Here is a 12,795-nt window from a genome sequence, read left to right on the forward strand (position 1 = left end):
CACGATCATTGCGATTCATCCTCTGGGTACCATGAAAGTTTGCATCACATTTAATGGTAGTGCAGTAGTCCAGTAGTTGTTGACATACATACATTGCAAAGCAGCCACGATGGAAAACAAGTGATTTAATCATTTACCATTGTTTTGACATGACCGTTCTCTTCAGGGTATAGCTTATAGTAGCAATACCCTGAAGCAGACTGTTAGTCAAGGCATTGGTCAATTATTAAATCTGTTTTTGCATCCTGCAACTCTTTTCAAATGATCAGCACATTTCCAACAAGTTTAACACTCCGCCCACTGACATTTAACTCAAACAGTGAGTCTTTTTAGAGAGTAGAGAAAGTTAGTCTTTTTTCCTCTGCATCCACAACAGCTCTCTCCTCCAACTCCATCTCCTTTCCTTTCTTCATCTTCTTTTAAGCTCCTGTTTAAAAATCTGCCTGTGCCTGTAGATCTTCTTCGGCGCCTCACCCCCCCTCACGTATTTGCGTACACTACATCTTCATTATGAGACTGAGCATCGCTGTGCTCCTCCTCTCTATACCAGAGGCCTATTAGGGATTTCCCCTTTTATTTATTGATTAATACATCATCAAGTGGAGCTCCAGCCACAGCCCGGGGAACAACGGAGAGTTTCCCCTGGTGTCTGCAGCCGTTGTGCCGGCTGCCCACTTAAGATTCAGGACTCGCCTCACTTGTTAGACAATGATTGCTATTATCCTTTTTTTTTGTTCTAGCCACTGCTGCTAGTGAGAGAGTGGCAGCAATCTCACCACGACTTGTGTGCGAGTTATATGGAAAAACAAAAGCTGAAATTACCAGGCTCCAAAAACGTCGGTGGATTTGGGGCGCGGACATATCTGCAGCTTAGCCTGTTTTATGGGCACATAAAGGGGTTTTTAACCTCTTTTGGTAATAAAGCACCTTGCTTTTTCTTATCAAAGGCGCAGCGCTGTGAAAACCGCTGGATGTAACATCAAAGCGTGAAGTATTCCCCTAACCTACAAAATCAGTCTCACTACAAACAAGCAGGCAGGGAGAATGGGATCAGTGTGGCTGTGTGAGAGATGGAGGGGAGGCAAGAGGGGAGGCAAGAGGGGAGAGAAAAGAAAGTGGAGCTTTGTAGGAGAAGCTTTGTGAGGCTTTTTTCCTCCCTCGATGTCAGGCCACAGAATGTTAAAGTGGAGGAGAGGAATTTGCATTCTCTAAATCGCTTCTTTCTCTCTCTCTTGAGCTCACATGCTGACGGTCATGCACGTGCACTCATGCACGTGCACTCACACATGCATGCTCTTACATAGTCCAGTTCACTTAAGCTTCACAAAACAGGTTGCTGAAGTATACAGACTGACAGCAACATGTGCATACAATAGTAGAGGTTCAACTAAATATTCGAACAGCAGCACAAACTTCAGCTCATAAAGTTGAAAGAAGATCTCTCTAAATCAGTTTCAATAAAAAACAAACGCTACAAAAACAATGAAAACGTGATTATATAATCCTGTGTGACATTAATTGTACCGAATAAACTCGCAACTGAGTCTATTTTGGAAGCATACTTACTTTCACCAGTATAACTCTCAGCCTTGTGGCCTTGAAGGTGCACAAGGCCTTAATGTCAAAAACCTGAAAGTGTTGAAAGTTCAACACGACATATTATAGAGGTTAGGGGGTATTGATTCAATTATTATATACACCTGCTTCTGAAACATTCTGAAAGATTGACCGTGAGAAATGTGGCACTTTGAAGTCAACAACAAGAGGTCTATTGTTATTCTTTTAATTACAATGAATGGATTGATTCTCATTTAAATCGAAGACATCCAGATTTGAGACTTGACTCACTTGAGACTTAAAGATTGGTCTTGACTTGTAACTTGAAACCAAGCAAGGGAGGGATGTACTGCTTACAGACTGCAGTGAGCCTGTGGAATTGTCGGGTACAAGGAGGAGTGTTCCTCTTTTAATTATCCAGAAGGTCCATGTGTTCTGCTGGAGTGGACAAGTCTGATTAGCTGAAAGCAGCTGAGACAACGCATTGTCATACCTAAGCAACAAAACACAGCAGCTTTTTAGAGAGTGCCTTTCTAAATGACTCATATATGACCAGGAATGACATATAAAAGCCTTTTCTGGTCTGCCACCTCCATTTATGTCACATGAACTTACTTGGCTTCTTTTAAGCATAATGGCTTAAGATAAATGGAAGTGTATTCATTAGCAGGAAGAGGCACACACACACATTGACGCACACGTCTGATACAAACCATGCTTTCAAAATGTCAAACTCACCAAGTTGTCCATATTTATAAATTAAACATTTATTAAAAACATGATCCTAAATAATGACAGAGGAGGGGCAGGGCTCAGACTGCTGGAAAAGGAGGGGTCGTCCTGACAACACAACACTCGCAGGCAAGTCCCGCCTCTTTAAACTTCAAACCAGAAGGCCACATGTCTCTCTGGTTCTAAATCTGGCAGGAAGGCAGGGCTGCAACTCAGAGAGACTGCGGGCTGGAGCAACAAGACTATTCACAGCAGAGCCTTAAAAAAAAAAAAGGAGGGAGACAGCCGGGGTCACAGGAGTCCACCACGCGTCCAGGAAACAGCTCACAGCTCAGGGATTTGGCCAAAAGAGGCGGGGAGCAGTTTGTTATTGGAAAAGCTGACAAGAGAGCAAGGCAGCGGGGAAGGGGAGGGGAAGAAAGACAGAGGTGGCTGCCTGACTTTGACTTTGGTCAGTGAAGGCCTCATGCAGCTTCTTAGCAGCAACTAAATCCAATTTCTATCTGCCTGACACACGCCTGACTGAGCAGAGTTTACCGGGAGGCCAGGACTGAGAGAAACAGAGGAAGTAAAGAGAGGAATAAAGAGGAAACGGGGAGGAAAAAAGAGAAAGAAACATGGTAAGTTTGGTCTCACTGCCTTGTTTGGAGCGCTCATTAAATGTGGCTGTGGTGGGCGGGGAAGGAGGTGGGCAGAGCTCTGAGTGCTGCAGAATGATTCCTTCAGAGAGTTGACCAAATTAAAGCTGCAACTCTTTATTTTTAGTTTGCAATTTGCTCGTTTCTCCAAGCATTTATTTTTTTCTCTCTTTCCCACTTTGTGTTCACCAGCCCGGGAAAAAAATAATATTATAACCACTTTACAAATCCAGAACCCCCGAGACTGAAGCAGTTAAATGAATGTATTTGTCGTGAAGCGAGAAGTTGGGAAGAAATGCAGCTCGGGAACTTTCTTTTCTTTTTTGTTCAGAAAATGAAATTGCAAGAAAAGTGATTTCCAACGCTGCTCGCACTAAATCCGCCCCCCTTTTCTACAATCGTTGTGTACAGAGAGAGAGAGGGAGGAGAGGGGCGGGTGTGCCGACCGCCCAACTTCCCCATATCAGTCCCGGCAACACATTTGGTTTCAATTACTTTGTTCCACTGGGGAACAAGCTGCTATAAATAAGTGTGGACAGACTGCAGCCTACTGTCAGGGTTCCACTGTAGAGGAGGAGGAGGCGCATGCCTCAACACTGACTCTGGGTCTGCTCTGGGAGGGAGGGGTGAGTAGCTGGCTCAGTTGGGGTGAAGGGGCGCGCGTGTCTTGGTGTTTTTAAAACCCAGTCTCTGTGTAGCTCACTAAGTACAATTATTTTTACATTGTGTCTCGACACAAGGAACCACACAAGAGAAACCATCTGATCAAAAAATAAGTCTACAACATTACAGATTATACCAGACGGTTGTTTTCGATTTCAGTCTATATCAAAAAATAAAGAAAGAAATGAGGTTTTCCCCCAGCTCGAGTCTCAAGTCCTTGAGTTCAAGTTGCAGTCTTTGCATGAAATCTGCAAGTCTTTAAGGTCTGACTAATGATGAAAGTAACTCTGCATTTTCTTTTCAAAGTTACTGATAGTGTTTGTAGTTTCTGTGTGCAGACGCCATATCATTCAACTCCAAGCCGACTTCTTGAGTGCAGAGTTTGGTGATTTATGTCAGAGTCAAATGTATACAGTAGCTCTGGATACATGTTTGATTTGAACCGTGGCTGCGGTCAGCTTGGATTCACAACAGACTCCTGCAGCTGAATCCACTGTTCATCCATTTGAGCAGTATGAACATTTCTGTCTTTGCCTGACTATAGCTACTGCTTCTGTCTGGTTCCACAATGCAAAACCTGCCGAGGTCAGCATCCTTTGGTTTGTGCACTTTCAAGCACCCGCCTTTGCTTTAATAGCTTAAACAAGTGTGATCTAGAGTTCAATTACTTTTTTTTTCATGATTGCACAAGTGAGAACTTGTTTATATCCAGACAGAAAGCCAATGAGTGGTGCCTTTTCCAGAAGACTTTTCAAACTCAAAATTGCTGCCTCAGCTTCTGCAAAGGTCTCATTATTTCAATTTTCTGCAGACCTCCGTGAGTGTGACGAGACAGAAGTTGCCCACGCTTGATAACACTTATTGACATGCAACAGACTTTTGCATCTCAAGCTCAGTAAACAGTCCTTCTCGCTGAAAGTTACAAATCAGAACTTCATGCTGTGTAAGCAGGGAGTTCCTGGTATCTTCTGGGTGAAGCACCGAACTCCCAACAAGCGGCGATCTTACACCCAGGAGAGCGCTGTTTATTCCTCATGTGAAACGAGAAGTCAACGTTGATTTATTTGTCACCTAACTTGCGTACTTCAGTAACGTCACTTCTGTAGTTATTTTAAAACAAACAATATGTTTCTTAAACCTGACCAAGTGGTTTCATCATACGAACTGTTGTGTGAGGATACGTTGCTTATTTCTACAGGAGTAATTGAAGTTTGATTTTTTTTTTTGTTTTTTTTACTGAGTGTTTCTATTTGGAGCTCACATAAAAGGCAAAGCTGTGTACTGTTCCATCACAACATCACCTTTCCCTGCCACATCAGTACTTGTAGTTGGTGTTTTCCCAGTTTTGTGGGAAATTGGTACGACCAGAAGCTTCTCTTCCACGAGAAACAAAGATTGGCAGGAAGTGATGAAGGAAATTAGCAGCAACCGCTGTGTCTTACCGACAGCCAGCAGCCGTTTTGGGTCTCTGCACTTGTTTTCTACATTGATTTCATTTGTCTGAAGAAGCCTCTCCACCAGCAAACTCCTGAGCCCATTCCCTCCCACTGTGACTCAGGCATGTAACAGCCCACCTGCTTCAGGACACACAGCAGCTGTCGCTCAACGCACAGTTATATCGGGAGCAGAGTCAGAGCTGCAAATATGCGCTGACCTCCCAGCCCCGGCTCTCTGTCTCTGTCTCTTCATGGGCTGTTAACTGTCTGTCTGCTGCTGCCTCTAACCAGAGTCAAGACGACACTCACTCGGATAGAATCAACATATATTTACAAGCAGCGCTGTTTTGCAGACAGTTGAAATACCCGCAGGAGTCCGACTTTAAACGTGTTTAAAGTGAATGTCATAGATTGTAGTCGAGGCTCATTATTCCAATTTTGACAAAAAATTGTATTTTCAGAGAAGCAGGCTGCGAAAAATATTTTCACTGTGATTTTATGTCGACCACAAATTCAAACCTTACAGTGAACAAGAATAAGTAAATGCTTTCATAAGTAGAATGCAAAGAGAACAATGTGAAGAAGCCTCAGATGAGTTGCTGATAGTAGTAAAAAAACAAAAACACAAAATAATTAAAGTGCTGTGCCTCCATTCCACAGATTGTGTTATTTTAAGATATTGGTTTTGCCTGGATGCTAGCACTTTTGGCATTTCCAACCTTCCGTTTTGCTTCCTACATATTGAAAAGCTTCTCCTTCAGTTCAGTAAATCCCTGGAGATCTGAAGTCTGCAGCCTGTAATTTGAGAAGTGCCAGTTGAGAATGACGTCAAGTGTCCTTGTTTAAATCAATGCAACAAGAATATCAACTGTACACTCATCAGACCAGTACGTTATAACTCAATATTCTGTTGTTCACGAGGGAGACAAAGGATAACCGGAGCTAATTGAAAGCATTTCTTTCCAATTTAACAAAAAATAATCATATCCTCAAGTGTACGTTATGCAAGCGCTGCCAATTAGCACGAGAAATACTGTTTAATTATGACTGAAGTAGCGTTGCTTTGATCGGCTTCACATCATTTTTTTATTAATTTATATCGACACTGTAAAATCAAAATGTGCTATTGCAACAGGGCGTTCTTTTTTAAAGTAAAAATGTTTTCACCCGAGAATAGGTCACATACAGCTGTCAGTAACCCATCATTTACTTTAATACTTGCGGTGAATGCACACGTTAATACATTCTTTGCGACATATTTGTTTTTTTGGAACAAGATCGATTTTTCTGAGCTTTGGCACCGCGAATAAGTGAGGAACCAATAAGATCAACCAATCAAGTTGTGCTGAAAGGGTTAAGTTAACTATATTCATCAAACAACAACGCAGAAGCTCCTGAGTCCGTACTGAGATTTAGTCATTTCAACCTCGAAAAAGGCAGCACACACTTTCTGCTCTTACCTTTCACAATAAAAGCTCTAGACCTACAGTTTAATATTTGCAGGCCAGTATTTAGCATTTTTGTGTGGTTTATTCATCATGCCCCCAATTAATAGAGGTATGTACTTATGACTCGGTATTGTTACTTTCATGGATGTAGGAACGCATGATGTAGTTGTTGTGTCGGGCCAAAAAGGCTCAAACAGCCATGAAAACTGGTGGTTTGTACAGTCTGACAGGTAGTAGAGTTAGTTTTGTATGTAATGTTTCTGTTTAATTATTTATACCCCAAATGCAGGCTGCGGCTTAAGAGTACTGCCTCCTTTTTTATTATCATATTTAATATGTATTACACTTGTAAGTAAGTGGTATTAAATGTAACACACATGAACTATTTGAATGTAGCTTGTTGTGGTGACTTCTGCCCGCTACATTAGCATTAGTATTAGTCAGTTTTTCAGTTGCTCAGACTTTGAGAATTGCAGGCACACGATGTTGGAGTGGAATATAAATGACAGACTTTGCAGTTTGTTTCTAGCCAAACCATACGATAGCTGTCTGCAGAGTTCGATACAGTACCTCTGGCTATGAAACAGACCCTCTGTGACTCTGATCAAAGACACCGTTCATCTTCAGAACATTGTTTTAGCAGTATGGCTGCCTATAGACAGCACTATATTTAACAGCTGGAAACTTGCCTTGAGGACTCATACTTGAGTTTTCTGCAAACATAAAACCACCCAAGTCTGGAAAATTGTGAAGAATGACTCATCAGACCTTTTCATTTCGGTGCTACTGGAAATTGACGGACATCTTTGCTTGTTGATAAGGGACAAACACAGTGTCTGAATGGCAGTGTTGCCACAGAGACCTGCCTTGTCAAACTGTGTCAAACTGTTGATCAACTTACTGATTGCCAGAAATTGGCAAGAAAAGAAACAGTTAATGCACCTTTTTTTTGTTGTTTTTTGTTCCGTGAGATGAGAAGAGTGATGCTACTCATGTCTATATGGTGAATATGAAGCTACCATGTGTATTGGACTATTTATTGTTCATACAGATACAAGGGTACATATCCTCATCTAACTCAAGAAAGAGCTTGTTGTTGCATTTTTACAAACAGTTTTTATCATGAACACTTTCACACAAACGTGAATATTATGAGGTGATGAAATGAGGTTAATTTGTTCGAGCTTTCGCGCCACGGATAAAGACATCAACCAATCATATTGTGTGAACCGGGTGTAGTTGTGCTTATGGTTATAAAACAACACCACAGAGGCTCTGTTGTTCGAACCAAGATGGAAACACTTTATTACTCCTTTCCGTCTTGACAAAGGCAGCTAAGACCAGATCCTGTTTCACAATTAAAGCCCTATTTGTTGTCTTCGTATTGTTTATTTGTTACACCCCCAGTGTGTAAAGGCCATCAAACACAAGATGAATGCATTTCTCACCTCATAGAACATTGGCAGAGCCTTTGTGTGTTAAAACATGAAATATTTACATCTGTGTGCTATCTTTTACCACATTAATCCGCATTACTGAAACGGAAATTGCGAGGCAGATGAGTGAGATGAGGAGGTGAAAAGAGGGGGGAAAGTGAGACAGGAGGGGAGCGAAGAGGGGGGGGGATTTGCTGAGTGAGTGATAATTTGAGGATTGGACTTTGAAGCTGGAATCGAGTTGCGCCCATCCAACCTCTTCCCACGTTCGCTTGGCGTGGCTGTCGAGTCATTTCCATGGAAATTATGACCCCCATCCCCGTTGTTCGTGGATTTTTCGCTGCAGGGTAAATAATGCCTAAACCCTCAAAAGCAGAGCAATTTGAAAAGAACAACAGGCGCAGAGATGCCACAATTACATCCGTGATATATTTGATTCCCTTTCTGTATTTTTACTCGCCGTTTAATGAGTGCCGTCTGTAAAACCCACTGGACACCTGGGGGTCCATCCATTACAGTCCTCTTAGCATTTCTTTTCTAGGTCAATTAAGAGGGAACGTTCTTACTGCGGCGGACTGGCAGAGCCTGCTGTCTTTTCAAATCATTACAGCCTCCTCAGACCTCGGCAAGACTGAGGGACAAATATAATTATATCCCGCTTGTCAATCAGTGTTTCATGGTTTCAAACATACAGCGAGGCCTCCAAAAATAAAATACAAAAGGGAGTAAATAGATGCTGAAAGTTGGAAATTTGTTTTTTTGGCACCTTTTCCTCATTTCTGTTTACAATATAACACAGTCATTCAGTGTGTTTCAAGGGGGCTTCATCTGCTTTCACAGTCCTCAGGGAACCGGAGGACCGCCAGTTTAAGTCCCCAGTTGCGCTGTGTGAATGCGTCACAATAAAAGTTGATTTCACATTTACATAAATACCTATTTTATTACCTTGCTGATTGTGCACAGTGTGAGTTCTGTGATTGGAACCACACATGTGAAACACTGAAATCATGTATTTAACAAAACAAAATCTCTCTAAAAGGCCCCCATCAGGCCCTCCCGTCCTCATTATTGAGGCGCTCCAATATGTTAAAACTTGAAAGTTTAATGTTTGCAAACAACTTCTCCTCTTCTTCTTTTTTATTTTTTTCACTCTCCCGACAAAAATTTTTGTTCATGAGACAAATAACAAGAACTGAAAAGGTCTGATTGGTTGCTGACACCCAGATGGATGTGTGTTTGATGGAAACGGGGCCTGTGCTGCCGGTTTCAATCTGCTAATGGGGATGCTCACAGTGCGAACATGAAGTCAGGGTTTGGGTCCACGTTTGAGCTGTAGAATTCAACATTTGAGAACTTTTGCTTTAAAAAATATTCACCGAAATATTGTGAGTGAAAGATTTACTATCAATGCATGAACATAAATGTTTCAATTAATTAGTATCATGTATTATTACTAATACACAGTAAGCACTGATTTGGTGATTTGGTGATTTGCAAGAACTGCCATCTGAAAGGTCCCACATTATAAATAATATTGTTTTCTTTCAGTTATTACAAAGCAGGTCTAAGTGCTGTATGAATACTGTGAAAGCATCGAAACGCTCAATCTATGGAGAAATACACACAGCCCATCATCAGAAAGTCTGCCCTCAAATGAGCCGTCAGTTTTTACGTATGATTGTGACGTCACAAATATAAGACGTAAACATTAAATGTGTCCCAGTTTGTTTCCGGTTGCAGTGTATGTGAGTCACATCAGTTGGCAGGAAGTAAACATGGCTAGCAACTAAGTTCCATTAAAATACCTACGGAGCGCTTCAGACAGAGGGCAAATACAGGTTTAGTCAGACAGACATTATGAGGAAAATCAAGCATGTAAACATGTTCTTGTTGAAACCTAAAATACAAGGTTGCTGCTCACTGTTTGCTAGAGTCAAACATTTCTGAGCCAGTTGGCTTCCACTTCCTCTGACGTCTCCTCTTCCAGTCTTACTTCCTGCTGACAAGAAAAACAGGGGCTCTAAAAGCTCAAACTCAACTTAAGTGGCTCATATTTCTGGGCTCATTTCGTCTGTTGGTGCACCTCTTTATTTCTGTAGATAAGTGGGCTGCTGCAGATAAAATTATCATGTTGAGGTCCAACATCCTGTACACTGACAACAATGTCTGATGACAGGGAACCTTTCTGAAAAGTAAACATTTCAGGCATTTTGACTTTAATGTGCTGTTTACATGACTTTGGGGCTGATCGCTGCAACAGTTTAGTTTAAAGAGGGTGTTCCAGTGTTGTGTTAATTGGCAAGGTGGTTGTCATGTTTTAGCACCAATTAGGAGCAAGCAACTGTTGTTTTGGGGGGGGGGGTAGTTTATCCTCTAAAACAGGTGATGTTTGTGATGATTTGTTCTGTGTGTTTCTGTCTTTTTTTTATGTTTTCAGTGCTCTTGAACCTCTGATCCATCCTGATAGCCGTGGCTGGAGGCATTATGTCTTTGGGTCGTCCGTCCGTCTGTCCCATTCTTGTGAACCGATTATCTCAGTGAAGCCTTGAGGGAATTTCTTCAAATTTCTTCAAAAAAAAGTTGAATCTCATCACAAGTCCCTGAAGTAGGGACCATCTGTCAGCATAACCCGGTCTCACTCTGAACTTGTCAAAAACTGCCACATCCATGTCTGCCCTTAGTCCCTTCTCTCAAGGAAGAACTACACCTCCTCGCCATCGATCGCCTCCATTTTTGGACTTTAAACATTCCTCTACTGTAATACCCATCACTTCAGGTACGCCAATGCTGGGATGTCACCACAAACACCAGACACCACAATGAGACATACAGAGAGTTTTCCCTGGCTTCAATAGGCTTAATCAGCATGATGTGAACTTGTTTGGCAAGGGCTTGAATGTAACAGACATTAATTTATATGTAAAAGCCCCGCACTCGAGCTTTAAGAAAGCTTCCTTGTGTTAAATGCCAGCCATACAAATGGTGTACAGTACACATGGGAGGATGAAACACCTTCCTTTCCTGTGTATGAGTTAACAAGATAGGAAGTATAACAGGTAACACATTTGGGTGTGGAGATTGACTAAATCCTCTCCCACTCAACTTTTTCAAAGCACATGCACTCCACAGCTTCAAAGTAAGCAGACAAATCCTCACACTACCAATCCCATGTCAGAATGTCATAGTCCTCAACCTGGTTTTAGCTAAGTGTTAAAACTAAACTGAAACTTCAAACGACGGTCACCCAGGGAGGTAAAATCTCCAGACAATCTCACCATCGTCTTAAGATATCCTGAGATCCCGATGGACCCTTTTCACGGCTCCGCTGCTTTTTTCAGGCCAACATAAAGCTTTGATATTTTTGATATATATTTTTTTTTTTTAGCTCAAACATTTTAAATACAGTGTTCACACTCACTTCTAAACATGAATTCTCATAACTTTAACTGTATTGCTTGCAGCAAGCTTACATGTTTGATTTTTTTCAAGGCTCTGTCAATAACGTCTCCAAATACAAGATTTTTCTTTGACGCTGTAAGACTAAATCGTCCGTGCTGGCATTGCACTGGCTTGCTGCTAACGTGCATAGCCCTTCCTACCCTGCCCCACCTTAGCAATCAGATTAGCAATCAGATCGCCTACTGACGATGTAAAGCAACCACGATTTGACCACGAATGCCCAACCCTGCTGCAAACTATCTTGGTACCTTCGTCATGTACTGAATTCCTCCTCCCCTGTTTCTGTGCAGCACTGCAGGGTCAGGGAGTTCTTTGTTTGTGCCCAAACCAAAGGACTCGTTTCACTCTGAGGCACTTTGGATAAAAGTGCTCTTCAAAAAGAGCACACTTGAAAAATAAGTAAATTGTGTTTTCATACAGCAGTCACAGGGAAAGTATCGACCAATCAATATTGGTCGATACTTTGAGACCGTCGCCTCAGACACTCTTCAGTTTGTGAATTGAGCGACCGCCTGTAATTTTACAAGTCTTACTTTGCTGCCACTGATAGCAGACAGTTGAAAACTAAACAGTTCAAATTGTATCGGTGTTGTGCAATGCTGCATAGTGCAACTGTGTCCTGTGGCTTTTCCTCTGTCTTCTCAGCTGGACATAAAGTTGTCCTGATTCTGAATTCATTGGATTACATATTTTGTTACTACTTAATTTAGAGAATATTCTATGTTGAGGGTTACTATAGTGTGTCTAACGGAAAGATCATAAAACAATTTCAGACACTTCTCAGGTCAGTTCTTTCATCGGAGAGTAAGCTCTCTTTTTCACATGATGTATGTTGATAGTCAGCTCTTAGTCAGAGACACTCAATTGGCCAAAGGGGAGCGCTTACCAAAGGCAGCAGAGGGCTATTTGCCGCCTCAGTTGACAATAGTTGGCTCTTCATCCGCAGTGAACATTCGTATCAATTTAAAAAACGATCTTGGAGAAACATCAGATTGTAAATTGAATCATCCAGTCCGGGCCAAGAATGTGCTTATGATCTTAGTTATCTAAACTTGCTATTTGATTGTGTCATATTGCAAACCCTTTCCTTTTTTGCAATGATATTAGAGCAGCTGCAGCAGCCTGCAGTGTCCGCTACAGGACTGGCGGGTAGACGCGTCTGCACAGTTGCACCCTGCTAGCACCAACCAATTCAAAAAGTAGAAATCCAGCATCCTTTGGCAGCAGATGCATTGGTAGCAGCCTGTTATCTGAAAGTTCCCTCAGGCTGGATTTATTGTTCTGCAAAGTTGCTGATTAGTTAATTAAACTTCTCTTTGGAAGGTGGGTCAGATAGGACAAAAAAAAAAAGCGTATGCACAACCTGGAGAAGCAAGCACTATGTCAAGCAAGATTATGACTAACCCTAACCAACCTACATAGCATC

At 41.8% G+C, this 12,795-nt stretch overlaps 1 protein-coding gene across 1 annotated transcript in view; it reads left to right on the forward strand.

The window, feature by feature from the left end:
• The first annotated feature begins 2,426 nt into the window (after positions 1–2,426).
• The window catches only part of sgcd (sarcoglycan, delta (dystrophin-associated glycoprotein)), a 107,842-nt gene continuing 97,473 nt past the window's right edge, over positions 2,427–12,795 (forward strand). Inside the window, exon 1 of the mRNA XM_076102427.1 lies at positions 2,427–2,909. Within this exon, the coding sequence (XP_075958542.1) occupies positions 2,907–2,909 (3 nt within the window). The 5' untranslated portion in view covers positions 2,427–2,906. The remainder of the gene's footprint in view (positions 2,910–12,795) is intronic.

Source organism: Anarhichas minor, unplaced genomic scaffold (genome assembly GCF_050575085.1).
Source record: "Anarhichas minor isolate MPS153535 unplaced genomic scaffold, ASM5057508v1 ptg000027l, whole genome shotgun sequence".
Classification (NCBI taxonomy): Eukaryota; Metazoa; Chordata; class Actinopteri; order Perciformes; family Anarhichadidae; genus Anarhichas; species Anarhichas minor.